Below are 13823 nucleotides of genomic sequence, written 5' to 3'. Positions count from 1 at the left end.
TGTTAGTTGTTTACAGAATTCACTAACTGTGGTTGTGGTTGTAGACTTGATTCTCTTTTTCTTCTCTTTGGGCAAAAAGATTCAGTTTTTGTCTCTTATATATACTTGTGTGTTTAAAGCACACAGGAGGCATTAACCCAGTACTCCCTTGTTCATATTAGCTGCATTTGCACTAGTGACCTCATTGTCCAAGCTACGTTTTTGTGGCATTTATGTCTCTGTTATATTACATACCTATCCTTGGCATCCAGTTGCCTCTTGTATACGTTTCCTTTTCAATAGCTCTGCCTCTAGTGGGTTGCTTAGAGTTTCCTCTCCCTTCCTGATAGACCCCCTCACTATCTCATGCTAGATCCATGATGAAATCTTTTATTGTTTGTGCAGAACTGCGGCCTCCCTGCAATACTGGATGGACCAGGCCCCTTTACTGTATTTGTACCCAGCAATGACGGTGTGGATAAGCTGAGAGATGGAAGGCTCATTTATCTTTTCACAGAGGTGAGAGCTCATAGTAATTTAAGACATCCTGGGCTAACAGTGTTGCACTAGGCTGTGCTGGAATGGCTTGTGCAATGTATCTGATCATTGCTGAAAGTTGTTCTTCCTGGAGATGGCTAAACCATGTCTCTGTTTCTGTGAGGCTTTGGGAGAGAATTGAATGCTGGTGGAACCTGTGATGAGAAATATGGTTAGCCAGACTGTTTAAATCTGATGTTTGGCTTGCTTTCCTCACCCCGGCTTTGGGTAGGGGAAAATGAAGGAACTTATTCACCAAGTGACTTCACTGCTATAGTACATTGGCATTGTCAGTCATTGGTTAAAAGAAAATGTAGTTGCTTCCTCTTACTCCTGAGCATTGAAGGGGCATCTGATTTTTATGTTCTCTTTTTTCCTTAGGGCATAAATAAACTTCAGGAACTTGTGAAACATCATATCTACACTTCAGCAGCGGTAAGTCAGGCAGCTCTAGTTCCAGATTACTGGGGTCCTTCAGGCCAGCATGTTATCAACTGTGCTGTTTGGCATAGAGGTCAGAGTGTCGATGACTTCAGCTGCTACTTCTTGGACTTCCCCTGGAGAGGCAGAGATGTGATTCAGGATCTGATGAGGCAGAATGTTTGCCATGAAAGTGGTTTCCAAAAGGGACAGCTTGTGCTTTACCATCATGGAACTCTGAGTTTTCTGGGAGTGATGGTGCTCCTTAGTTGGATGGCCTTTACAATGAATATATTGTCCGGCAGAGTTTGCTGCAGGCAAATGCTCTCTTGTTATCACTTTAATTTGTTAAATTATTAATTAGGAGTGTACTGTAACTATGAAATCTCCAGCCTGCAGTTTCCCTAAAACGCCAATAGCAGCAACACAAAAGTTACAGCCAAGCAAAGAATTGGTCCAAACTCCCTAGTCGCTGATCCTTTTCCTCTCTCCTTGGGCTCCACCAAGTGTGGCTAAAGTTAGAGATGGAGAACTGGTGCAAGTGAGCCTGTGGTCTGACCTGGTACTGCCAATTTTTGCACCAACATTGCTGTGTACTATAATGGCAAGGTAAATATAATCAATAAGAGTGCATCAACAAGACATTTTCCCTTATACAATAAACAAGAGAAATGTTTAAAGTTAGACACAAAACCTGTGGAGGAAGTGAATACTCAAGCAGTATGGTACAACGTCATGTCCTTTATTAAGAAGTATCAATATGATTCCCATTCTTTACTGAGAAGCAGATGCCAGTCCTTTTGGTTTTCCTAATTGCAATAGAGAAAATGAGCAACACACTGATAAAACAGCAAGACGTAGTTGTGCTTGTAATTGTGCTTGCAATGGATGAATAACAATGCGGTAACAAGCTGAGCTACTGTTTAATAACCTGTTGGACACAAAAGTACCAATTGTCTTGGTTCTCAGAACTTCTCACTTCTCAAATCATTAAGTTTCTCAGTACAGTAGCTGCAGTTTACATTTTTTCTGCCTTTAGAAAAAAGCTTATTTATTAAGTCACAATATGTTCTCTATTATGCTTCTGGCTGAGCTTTCATTGCTTTTTGAATATGTCCAGGAAAATCCCCTTATTAGTCTGACCCTGCTTGCAGCTGTTTTAATAAGAGACACTATTAGTGAGGCTTGATTTCAGCTGTGCTGGACTGCTGCCCAAGGAATGAAAACCAAGGCTGCTGCCGCTGGCACCGCTGTGTTTGTGGTATTGTAAACAATTCACACACAGTCCTGGATTTCCCTCTGAGCCATTGTTTGTGTTTAAGGTATTTCATGAAATGTACATGTTATATTCAAGTCCCCTTTAGAAGGTTTTTTAAGTGGCGGGAATCGTGGAAGGATTCTATAAGCTGTACTGAAATGACGCTGCTTTTTCATGGTACTGTCACCTTGTGTTTTTAATTTCAGGTGCCTGTAGAGAAACTGATAATGATGCCACACATTGTTACGATGGCTAACCAGATACTTACCGTCAACGTCAGTGAAGATGTAAGTATGAATCAAAGCCCTTTTGGGCAAACCCTCCTGTGCTAGGAAAAAGTCTGAATGTTGTTCTGAATAATGTAGGTTCGGACCACCTCTGCTTCCTCCTTCACTTAAAAAAATAGACTTAAATGAGGTCATTGAATTTAGTTTGCTTCCTGTCCAACCTGTGACTCCACTAAGAGACTTGACCATTTGTGTGCTTACACTTGATATTGTGTTCCATCCGTTTCCTGCATTGGCTTTATGTAGTTGATACAGTCTAATGGGCTAAAATGCAGATAAATTATTTGTATTTCTGCATCAGGGAAGAATTCTGATGGATGAACCAGGGATCCCCTTAAACATGCGAGACATCGTAGCATCAAATGGTATTATTCATACCTTGGACGGCATCTTCATCCCTCCTTCAATAATTCCCATTTTGCCTCACAGATGCAATGAAGAGCAACATAAAATTGTGACAGTAAGTCACCTTCTCCCATTCTCATGCTCATGGTTGCTGTAGACCCCACACTCATCTGGAGGGACAAAAGCAGGCTGTGTAAATTGCATTTGCGAAATGCATTCTCTCTGAGAGGTCCCCTGATGTGAACTTAGGCAGTATTAGCACTGTCAGTGTTTCTTCTGCTAGCACTTGGCACAGCTTTCCTGGCAATCAGCAAATGTTCCTTGTAGGTTGTTGTTCTTTCGTTGCACCCGTCCTACCTTTGATTTAGAAGTACGTTTGCCTTTTCGTAAGGCCTTAGATGGTCTTCACACCATAATTTCTAACTCAGCTGGCAATGCTTTGTTCCCATCGCTGTCAGCATTGATGCCCTGCAGTCTGGACAGAAAGCCATTAGTCAGGAGCAGGAGCTACAAATGCTGTGTGATTTTCTCACCTGAACAGTTTTGTGTACCTTATTTTAGGTGCTTGCTCCTCAATTTGATCATTGGTAGGCTACTGAAGAAACAAGGTGAGGCTCTGAATAGGCAAGAGGTACCTGATTTGGAGAGACGCAGTTAATCCCAAGTGGATTTAGTGAGGCCTGCTGCATGGACACACAAAGTGTTTTCCAGCATAGCTGCGTGTCTGGTGGCTGACAGACTCACAGGATGGAGATAGACCCCATCTTGCAGTCAGGTGCAAGCATCTCCTCGAGACAAAGGAGTCATTTTATTTAAGTGATAAACTTACCCAATTTCAGTATGTGGAAACTCCCTCTTAGGAATGTTTATGATATATGTTGTGATGTTTTGGATATATACTGTGAGCAGTAGATCTGTAGTGTTCTTGGCATGGAAAATGGGTTCCTTTGAGAAGATTAAGTTTTCCCCTCTTGTTTTCTTAACAGGGCTCTTGTGTGGATTGTGAGGCCCTCAACAACAGTGTTTGCCCACCTGGCAGCAGAGAAATGGTAAATATTTGTGATTATGTCAGTAATTTCTTCTTTGCATTATGACATACAGACACACTGATAGACACTTTCTAACCCAAGTCACTTTCAAATAAATAGAAAACAGGAAAGGCAACCAGTAGGGAGGCTTGTTAGAGGGTACGTACTCCCCACATATCCATGCTCTGTGATCCCAGACTGTCACCCACTAACTGCTCTGTGCTCTTTCTTTTTCTGAAGTCTGTTTGCTGAATCAGTGGAGAGAGCTGTGAGACAGTCTGGGCTAAATGAAATTGTAGACTTGCAGATTTTAGCACTTCTGCTCTGCCTCAGACAGAGCTTTCCTGCTCACATGCTGAGTTTGCCAGCTCCTCCAGACTACTAGAACCAAGCATGATCCCACTAGTACCATCCAGTACTACCACTGCCTATATCACGGCCAGAGATGCAGAGGGTGAGAAACAATTTGTTCTTGGCCTGTGCTCCCTGTGGATTCAGAGACGAGCAGAACTAGCTGAAGGTGGAGTAAGGAGGAGAAGGCTGGCTGTGGTGTTTGAGTTATCCCATGCTGAGTTTAGCAGAACAGCAAGTTCCAGGAAATCCCCATGTGAAGGCCAGGCCCAAGATGTTGTTTGTGAAAGCCAGAGAGGTGTTCACCACTGTTAACTGTTGGGTGTCTTCTGAGAGATCTGACTTTCAGGAGAACTTGCTGATGTGGTCTCAGTATGAATGTCTAAAGCAGAGCTCTGCAAAATCACTAGTCTCTCTTTTCCTCTCTGATTGAGGCAGATGAAGCCAGAATCATCTGGGGCCCGATTCTGCTCATGTCTAGCTCCATGACAGGTTACTGAGGGTTGTTCCAGAATTATTTTCAGTCCTTTCCCCTCTTTCTCACTCTCTCCATCTCACTTCCCTATCTGTCTGTCTCACCTCCCTCCCTCTTTTTCCTTCCCTCCCTCACTCTCTCATTCTCTCTCTTACTCCCCCTCTGCCCCACTCTCCCTCCCTCCTGCCTTTCCCCCCTCTCCTTTCTCTTTCCTCCCCTCTTTCTTACCCTCTATTTCTCCCCCCTGCCCTTTTCTCCCCCTTGTCTCCTCTCCCTCCCTTCCTCCACCTCTCTCCCTCCTCTCTCTCTCTCTCCCCCCTCTCCCCCTACTCTCACTCTCTCCCTTATCATAGACAATATCATTAGAACAAAAGGGCAGCACCTTTGCTCAGACTTGGAGACTGCTGGGAGCAAGAGGAAGCCGCCGTGTGCCGCCTTTCATGATAGGCATGCCATAACGGTATCTTGTTCACCTTGGCTCCTCTGTGAACTTCCTCAGCTCAAGAGATAGGCATAGTTGCTCTCTGCAGTAAAAGAGCAGAGGGGAAGGTTACAGTGCTGATGACTTGTTTTGTTTGTACAGGAACCAACACTTTTCCCAAAAGAATGTGTCTATGTCCATGACCCACAGGGACTGAATGTCCTGAAGAAGGGGTGCGCCAGGTACTGCAATCAAACCGTCATGGTGAGTGTGATGGAAGACCACTTTCCCTTGGAAAGGAGCTCAGCTTTGCTCTTCCTCGTTCATCAAGAAGAGCTCTGACTCCTTGAGCTGAGAGGGCTGGGTGGGAGCAAAAGGAAAGCTGTGCCATTCAAAGGGCTGTCCCCGGGACCATCACATGAACTGCCTACCTGCTTTTTCTTTGGCAAACAGAGAGAATACAGGGTACCAACCTGCTGCAAATGTTAGAAAGCAGCTCAGTTAAATCTGAATTCAATAAATAAATAAAATAAAGCACGCCAGTTGCGACCAGCCAAGCTGGAGGAAGCCATGAGACAAATGGTGCAGTATTAGCTGTGGCACGTTTTCTCTGAGAGTGCCCTGGTTCTAACATTTCTCCCAAAGGAAGCCGAGCACAGGGAAAGTGCTGTAATCTGTGAAGTGATTGCATCCTGTTTATGAAACATTGTCAGATGGTTTGGTAAAGTCGCTCTTGGCGAGTTTATGGACCTCACATTTGTCTGCAGCTCCTGAGCTCTCACAGTGCCAACTATATGAAATGATTTGTGTGTGTCTCATCAAATACTGCTGATTGTTTGTCTTGTTATTGTTCTTCCATTGGTCAGTTGTGATCCTTACTGCGATCCAGAACTGCTACATCCCTCCAAAGGAACGCAGTCTTCAGCAAAGATAAAGCAGGAGTGAGTGGGCCACCACTATTAAAAAAAAAAAAGCTCATAGAAAACATGAATGCTCTTTGTTGAAGTCAGAGAGAGAGCAGAAAATAGTGATTTATTCTAAGGAGATTAGGCTGTGAGCAGAAAGAAGGGTATTGTTTAAAAATAATTTAAGTGCAGGAGCTCCTAGAAACACAGATGCCAAATGAGACCGTCCATTTCAGTCCATGGCAGAGAGGACGACCAGGGTTTCAGAATTATGAGGGCAGGATGACTCCAGGCAATTCTTGCTAAGCCACATCATACCTTACCAGTTTTGCTTTTGTTTCAGAAACCTGGATGCTGCAAAGGATTCTTTGGTCCAGACTGCATGCCATGTCCAGGGGGATTTTCCAGTCCATGCTATGGCCGGGGAAATGTAAGTAAGAAAGATCCTGCTATGTTGCAATGAGCAGCTGAGACAGTGTGGTTAGAGAGTGTAGTTGTAGATAAGTACAATTCAGAGTTTGTGCTCCAGGGCTAAGCCCACAGTGGTGGCAGCAGAAGATCCAGGGAGAATGACATGTACTCCGTGGGTTTTCTGTCTTGAGCTCTAATGTGAATCATGTCATGGCTGTTGGGGACAGCTCTGGCTATGTGGGGTTTTGTATTACTATCACCACTCTTCAAAGTCCCATTTTTTACTGCAAGTATCAATGTGCCTTTGATAGATACCGAGGCCTTGGCTTTGCCTTGGTTCCCTGAGTTTCAATCACTTTGGTTTTCTTTTTGATTTCCTTCCAGTGCAGTGATGGCATACAAGGGAATGGCAACTGTCACTGCTTTGAAGGCTTCAAAGGAATAGCCTGCCACATCTGTTCAAACCCAAACAAGCATGGCGAGAACTGTGACGAAGGTAGGTAATTCTGATAGAGCGACTCGAGGAAAATATAGGGCAAAGATATAGTGTAGGTTCATGTATCCTGGATTCCCTTCTGGCAATACCAGTGTCACGAAAGAAGTGATGGAAATATCATCGTGGGTGTCCCTTCAAACAACAGTGGAGAAAATATGTCTGATAGGGCAGTGGTGATGGCGGTCTTGGAAACATCAGCCGAATTTAGGTGTGGGACTTTGATTTAGATCTCTCCTGCTAGGAAAGAAAAGACAGTTGACAAGGATCTTGAGCTTCATAGCCTAAATTTGAGCCTGTCTTTACAGCCTATAAAAAACACCAATGCAGGCGGTCACTGGACCTGTTCCCTGGCAGGTTTTGAGTTATGATGGATGTCTCTCAGCAGACATTCCTCTGTCAAGAGCAAATGGGATGATCGTTTGGTGTCACAAGAGGTTGTGAAGGAAAGTTGGGAATCTACAAAATGCCTTCACTGTGGTGGATTCTGGACTTTTTGTCATTACTGATCTTACTCCATGAACTTGACAGATTGTGGCTGTGTCCATGGTATCTGTGACAACAGGCCTGGCAGTGGTGGTGTGTGTCAGTCCTGGTCCTGTAAAGAAGGCTATACCGGGAAATTCTGTGACAAGACTTCCAAGAACTGTGGCCCGAGCGGGCTGTCCCAGTACTGCCACCGGAACGCTGTCTGCAGCCTCAATGACACAGCAAGGTCAGTCTTTCTGGCATATACATTCAGGTGGGCGCATTGTCATTGCGCAGGCACACAGTGGCTGTGAGGCTGCCAGCCCTGTAATTGTATATATGTCTGCATACTTGGTGCACAGGATTGTTTGAGTAACACAGCCAACCTGCTAGAAATCAAAGTCAGGTTCTTGCTTGCTTGAGAGGCTCAAACTGCTTTTTTGCTCTCTGCTGGCTGCTCTATCTGTGTCCCTTTTGTGCTTATACTTTTAAGGTGCATCTGTGTGGATGGATACGAAGGTGACGGGTTTACCTGCCAGCCCATCGACCTGTGCAGTCAGCCAGAACGAGGAGGCTGTTCACAGAATGTAAGTGGAGTCAGACTGTCGAAGCGTGGAAAAGCAGCTCCTATCAATAGAGCAGGGATCCAGGACTCCTGGGACTCTTACATGTTTTGTGTGCTAGCTTTCCCTGCCTGTAAGATGGGGTGGAATAACAGGTACCTCGACACAGTCATCATAAGGATGTCAATCATTTGGGTTGGTGCCAAATTGCAACACCCCAGGGAGAGTTCGTCTGGTTTGCACCAGATATTTTGACAGCTACAGAGATTAGCTCTACAGATAATTTTTGGTTTGTATTGATTTTCCCCTCAAGCTCTTCTAATGTGTGTTAGTTTCTCTGTTGCTGTGTTCAGTCTGTAGATTAGCTGTGAGCTCTAGCTCATATTTCTAGTAATGATCAACACTACATTATTATCCTTTCAACACTACATTATTATCCTTAGTAAATAACTGTGGTGCTTTATGGTGGGAATGACTGCCAAATGGTCAGATCTCGTCATAATTTAGACCCCTTAGTGAGAGGAACACATTGGGCTGTGTAGAAGGAAATAGGATGGCACTGGGTACAAAGTAGGTCTTTCCTGAGAGAGATCTGCCCTCCATCATTGATCCCATCCCGCATGTCCAGGCAGGAGATTGTGCTCCTCCTCTTTTCTGTAATAGAGGATTTTACAGGATGGTAGGGAATGCTCTGGGAGTTCTGAGCCACCCTAGACACAAGTGTCTGCCTCTCTGAAAACACTAAAAGTTTCCAGAATCACTTTCTTATGAAGTTGTCTAGGACTTTTCTGGAGAAGATGCTTCCACCTCCCACCCCCAGTGCTGGAATTACAACTGATCATTCAGAAACTCCCCACAGTCTGATGAAGGAGATTTGTTGCTGTATTTGCATTGTGCTTCCTCCCTTCTGCTGCTGAGCCAAATTATTTTTCTCTCCCTTCTCCTGCAGGCCCTGTGCACCAGTACGGGCCCCGGCACCGCCACCTGCCAGTGCAACATGGGCTGGACTGGGGATGGGAAGGACTGCGTGGCTATAGACAACTGCATGCTGGAGAGCAGAGGGAACTGTCACATCAACGCCGACTGTGTTTACATTGGCCCTGGCCAGGTATGATCAATGTTAAGCAGTCTGATGGTGGACTTAACATTGCCTAAGCTGCTCTGGGATGGCCTGGCATCGCCAGAGGTAGAAATTGGGCTGGTCAGCAGCAAAGCCTGCTTGTCTGCTGCCAGAAACACCAGCTGCAGCTAAAACCACACAGTGTGCTTGCATGAGGTGGGATGCACTGATGTGTTTGAGGCTGCTGCTCTTCTCTGAAACTTTCATGCAGCAAAGGGAAGAGACTACACTCCATAATACGGCTCTGTATAAGGCATCAGTTGCGGTGTCCCCCTTGTTCCCAGATCACAGCGTTGTCTCTGGGCAATGCTAAAATATACAGAAAAGCATGTGCAGCTGTTCAGATGGTCCGTGGAGGGAGCTGGGCCAGCAGTCAGGCATCCTGAGATAGGAGGAAGGCACGCAGAAGTGGCTTCTCAGGGTGCTGCTTCTCAAAGTGCTTCTCCCCACTGAGCCCGGGGAGTATTGGACAATGTGCTGAAAAAAGGTGCCAAATCTTTAGCAGATTTTAGTGAGGTGAGATGTGCAAGTGCTCTCCTAGCTATCTTGAAAGAAGGAAGCTTTGAAATTAACACCTCTTCTCTTTCTGCCATTCACTAAGTCTGTGTCGTTCCCTGAAAAGCTGGAAATAAAGATGGAAACCATCATCTTCAAGTGTCCCTCCCATATCCAAGCAGTGCCTTTGAGTAATCAGGCAGTGTGTGTGCTGTGACGGAGGATGTTGCCCTGCTAAGGAAATATCTCCACGTTTCCAGGTCTTGAGGGACCAGGAAGAAAACTTGGGAAAATAAATTAAGAATGGGTTTTGCTGCCCTGGGCCTTTTTTGGGTAGCAAATGAGGATGCTCTGACCGGTCTATAAAATTGAAATTTCTTTCTTGCAGAGCAAGTGTGTCTGCAAGAGGGGTTATGCTGGTGATGGCCACAACTGTGATGCAATCAACCCATGCCTTATGGACAACGGTGGCTGCCATGACTTGGTGAGTAGCTAAAGTGCTGTTCCAAGGCTGGTACGGCAGTGGAGGTTCCTCTGCTCCCTGACAGGTTTTTCAGCCGCAGCATTGAGAGAATTGCAAGGATTTACATTATATCATCTTATTGGCGTGCCGCTGAAGTGTTATAAAGGTTTGTTCTCTGATTTACCCAGGCAGATCCTCTGATTTTTGTGAGTTCACACAACCAAAGCCATCAGCTAGGCTTTGCTGCATGAGGTATAAATTCAGTGCCACCATAAAGGCAACAGGAGGAAGGTGCTTCTGTGTTCTCCTGTAGCCCAGGCCATGGGAGGCTAGAATTCAGTTCCTAGATAGGTGTAACGCTGCATAACCTGTGTTTGCTCCCTAATTTCTTCTTTCCCTGTGTTTGCAGGCTATGTGTATACCCCTTGGAGGAGGAGACAGATCCTGCGCTTGCCCTGAAGGCTACATGGGGGATGGCATGACATGCTACGGGGACATTGTAAAAGTGAGTGAAAAGTAGATGTCTGAGGTCTTCTTGAGATTGGAGAGAAATGGTTCTGCTCTTACTTACTTTCCTTTTCTCTGCTACCTGAATTGACTTCTCCTCCCAGCACCAGCCTGACAGCACAGCACATGTGTCTGCCCAAGGCCACAGAGACAGAACTGGTGCCAAGACCAATGTGTTCATGAAACCATTGGCAATAATTTCTATGCTGCTTCACCCTATCTGTCCTGTGCAATAAGTCATCTTTTTTGTTGTTGTTTGGAAACTTTTTCAGGTCAGAGCTGCTAGGCCCATTTTCTGTTGTTAGAAATATCAAAGGCTGTTGTGGATTCAATCCCTGTCCCTGATAAACATGAGCAATTGCAGATGAGTTGAAAAGAGTTTGTTTATTTGGGAATATGTTCTTTTTTTAATGGCTGGAGTGTGGTTTTAGGAGTTCTCATCCCTCCCCAAGATACACAGTGCCTGTAATGGTTGTAAGGTGAGAGAGGAATGTCTAAGTCATTATTGCCAGATTTGATATTACAAAGGGCTTCTTTCCCCCACCCTGGGGCCCCCAGCCCTGCAACCCCAGTGCTCAGCAGGGGTAACCCTTCTGTTGTTTCTATTTGGAAGGAGCTGGCCAGAAATTCCCACTTCGCAGGCTTCTACGATTGGCTTAAGGTAAGAACAGCCATGGGATGCCCACACGGGTAAGTTCGGTAGAAGTGAAATCTCTGTGAACCCTGCTGCTAGAGGAAGAGCAACTCCATTTATCTTTTTCATTAGAGAAAAACAAAACAACAGCAAAGGAGAAATCATTACAGAGCAGGCGTGTAGAAAGGCTCTGGAGTTTGTGATAGAGTGAGGGTTGTGAGTGTGTTTTGGGGGCCTTGTTTCTAGCACCAGAGGAAGCTGGGGCTGTGTTGCACTTAATTTTTTTGGTTGTATCATCTGTAACTCCTGGCTGTCATAAAATCTCACAGAAGGGAAGGGAAAAGGAGTAGCATTATAATAGCTATTTTTCAGAAGAGAAATACCTTTGAGAAGTTAGACTGTATGCTTGTTCCTTTTCTTGTTACTGCTTCCCTGCCTCCGGTGTGGCAATAACAGACACTCCACAGACCGTGGCAAGTCTGTGGAAGCATGCTATGATATACGGCATCTAACTGAGCTTTGGCGTACCTGTCCTGCTGCATACGTTGCTTTTGCCAGGAATAATCTTGGTCCCTCCCCCAAAACTGATGTTGAGGGTTCAGAAAGGATTTATAAATATGATTGAAGATGAATTGAGGTACGAAAGTAGGGCTTAAAACAGCAGGTTTTCCCTTGGCAAACAGGTGTTAGCTGTTTTGGCTAAACCACCTCTGGCATTCATTGATTGCCAAGAGCGCTTACCTGCCACGCGCAGGAGAGCCTGCTGTGCTGCTGAGCATACGCTGTCTTCCTACACATCCCTTTCACGTGACTGCAAGAGCAGGATGGCTGTTGGTTATATTTTACGGTAGAAATGTGGCACTGGCATGTCTTATTTGTTCATTTTTGTGCTTTGGACAACAGAAATCTCTCTTCAGCATCCCAGCAGGAACAAATGTCACTGTCCTGGTGCCATCAGAGACAGCTATCAAAAACTTGAGCAAGACTGAGAAAGATTTCTGGTTGACCTCCTACATGCTGCCATTTTTAGTCAGGTATGAGGAGACTCCTGCCTTTGGTTTATATTGCCAAACAACAGTATCAAAGCTGTGAGCTGGATTTCTGCCTGTACAAAAAAACAAAAGTTATATCGAAATAAATATAGAAGCAAGATTAAATAGCTACCAGGCAAAGAATTTAGTAGGCATTTAAAACATAACAGACCTCAGGCAACTGGAAGGGGTTTTATTTTTCATGTATTTGCAGAGAGACACTTTCCCTGTCATGTGGATGCAGATGGCATCAGAACAAGTAATTCCTTCCATCATTCTCTCCACATGATTAACTACTTCATGTGAAAGATGTGAATCTTGGGTGGTATGTCTTATCTCCCTGTTATTACAAACAGTGCCCTAATCTTTTCTTTACCTGACTTTGTTTGCTTCAGGGCCCACTTTCTCGAAGGTGTCTTCACTGGTGAAAAGCTCAAAAAGTACGACAGGCCAGAATTACCCACCCTCAACCCACAGACCAGATGGCAGATAAGCACCAGGAGCGGCGTAAGGATTCCTTACATAACCCGCATGTACCAGTATCAAATTAAACTGCTCAAGAGCTGCTGTAGCCATTGGGGAGCCTGGATGCCCTCAAACTCAGACATCTTTCAAAAATTGTACCCAGCTCAATCATGTGCAACCTTGAATGAACAATATATTTGTTTTGAACTTGCTTGGCAATTTCTAATCCTTTTGCTTCTCCCTCTGATGCTTTTGCAGGTATTAACCATCCAGAACGCAAGTATAGTCATCAGCGATATCCCTGCCAGCAACGGCATTATCCATGTCCTCAGTAAGGTACGTCGGTACATGTGATACTGGGAAACACTGCAGTTGTAGCAGCAGGTTTGTGTTGCAGCATCTGTGGTGGGGCCAAGGAGGAATACATGTCTGGATGGTTAGGAAGGGATATAATGACAAAAATATATTTGGTTATCACAAGGTCCTGACAGATGTTTCCTGTGCAGCAGTGTTTAATGTTTAAAATATTTGTCTCCAGGACAAGCGGGAGGGAAGTTCCTCTTCTCTTTGCTGACAGAAAAAAGAGTTAAGGCTATTGCAGAATTGTGTAAAATGAGGCCATTTCTAATTGCCTTTCTCGCAAGCAGGGCAGAAGTCTAGTGTGATTTTCCCCAGAGCCCCTTGCCCAACCTTGCTTATGATCTCACTTTTTCTGCAGGTTTTATTGCCGCCTTCAGGAGATATCCCACCGAGTCCTCCAGGTCTGCAGAAACAGCTCGAGACAGTTGCCTCATTCAGCACATTCAAGGAGTTGCTACAGGTAAGCAGTTGAGGTGAGCACTGTTGTGGTTGTCAGAGCTGTCTTTTGAGCAAATGCCCACCTTACCCTGTACTGGTGGACCAAAATTTGGACTGCCTGGTGAGAAAAGGAAGAATACATGTTTCCTACCACTCATGAGGGATCTTCTAGGAAAGCTCTTTTGAGCAGCCAAGGAGTTATATACTTACAGTTAGATCCCTATATCACTGGCATGGTATTACAGTAGAAGATGACCTGTTTATCGCAGGCATTCTCATGTTTGTACAGGGCAGAGAAACCTAGAGGAAAAGGAGGGCTTGTTGGTAATCGAGAAGCTGCACTTATGTCAGCCCAGGAGGAGGAGCAAG

At 45.0% G+C, this 13823-nt stretch overlaps 1 protein-coding gene across 1 annotated transcript in view; it reads left to right on the top strand.

The window, feature by feature from the left end:
- The window catches only part of STAB1 (stabilin 1), a 58554-nt gene that overhangs the window by 22217 nt on the left and 22514 nt on the right, over window positions 1-13823 (top strand). The window contains 18 exon segments of the mRNA XM_068409390.1: window positions 385-498; window positions 898-951; window positions 2401-2481; window positions 2783-2941; window positions 3813-3875; window positions 5264-5365; window positions 6350-6436; window positions 6802-6913; window positions 7442-7625; window positions 7872-7965; window positions 8891-9049; window positions 9945-10040; window positions 10429-10524; window positions 11140-11187; window positions 12064-12194; window positions 12587-12698; window positions 12915-12992; window positions 13375-13476. Of these exon segments, the coding sequence (XP_068265491.1) occupies window positions 385-498; window positions 898-951; window positions 2401-2481; window positions 2783-2941; window positions 3813-3875; window positions 5264-5365; window positions 6350-6436; window positions 6802-6913; window positions 7442-7625; window positions 7872-7965; window positions 8891-9049; window positions 9945-10040; window positions 10429-10524; window positions 11140-11187; window positions 12064-12194; window positions 12587-12698; window positions 12915-12992; window positions 13375-13476 (1872 nt within the window).

Source organism: Nyctibius grandis, chromosome 10, assembly GCF_013368605.1.
Source record: "Nyctibius grandis isolate bNycGra1 chromosome 10, bNycGra1.pri, whole genome shotgun sequence".
Classification (NCBI taxonomy): domain Eukaryota; kingdom Metazoa; phylum Chordata; class Aves; order Nyctibiiformes; family Nyctibiidae; genus Nyctibius; species Nyctibius grandis.
This window is presented reverse-complemented; position numbering and strand designations above follow the sequence as displayed.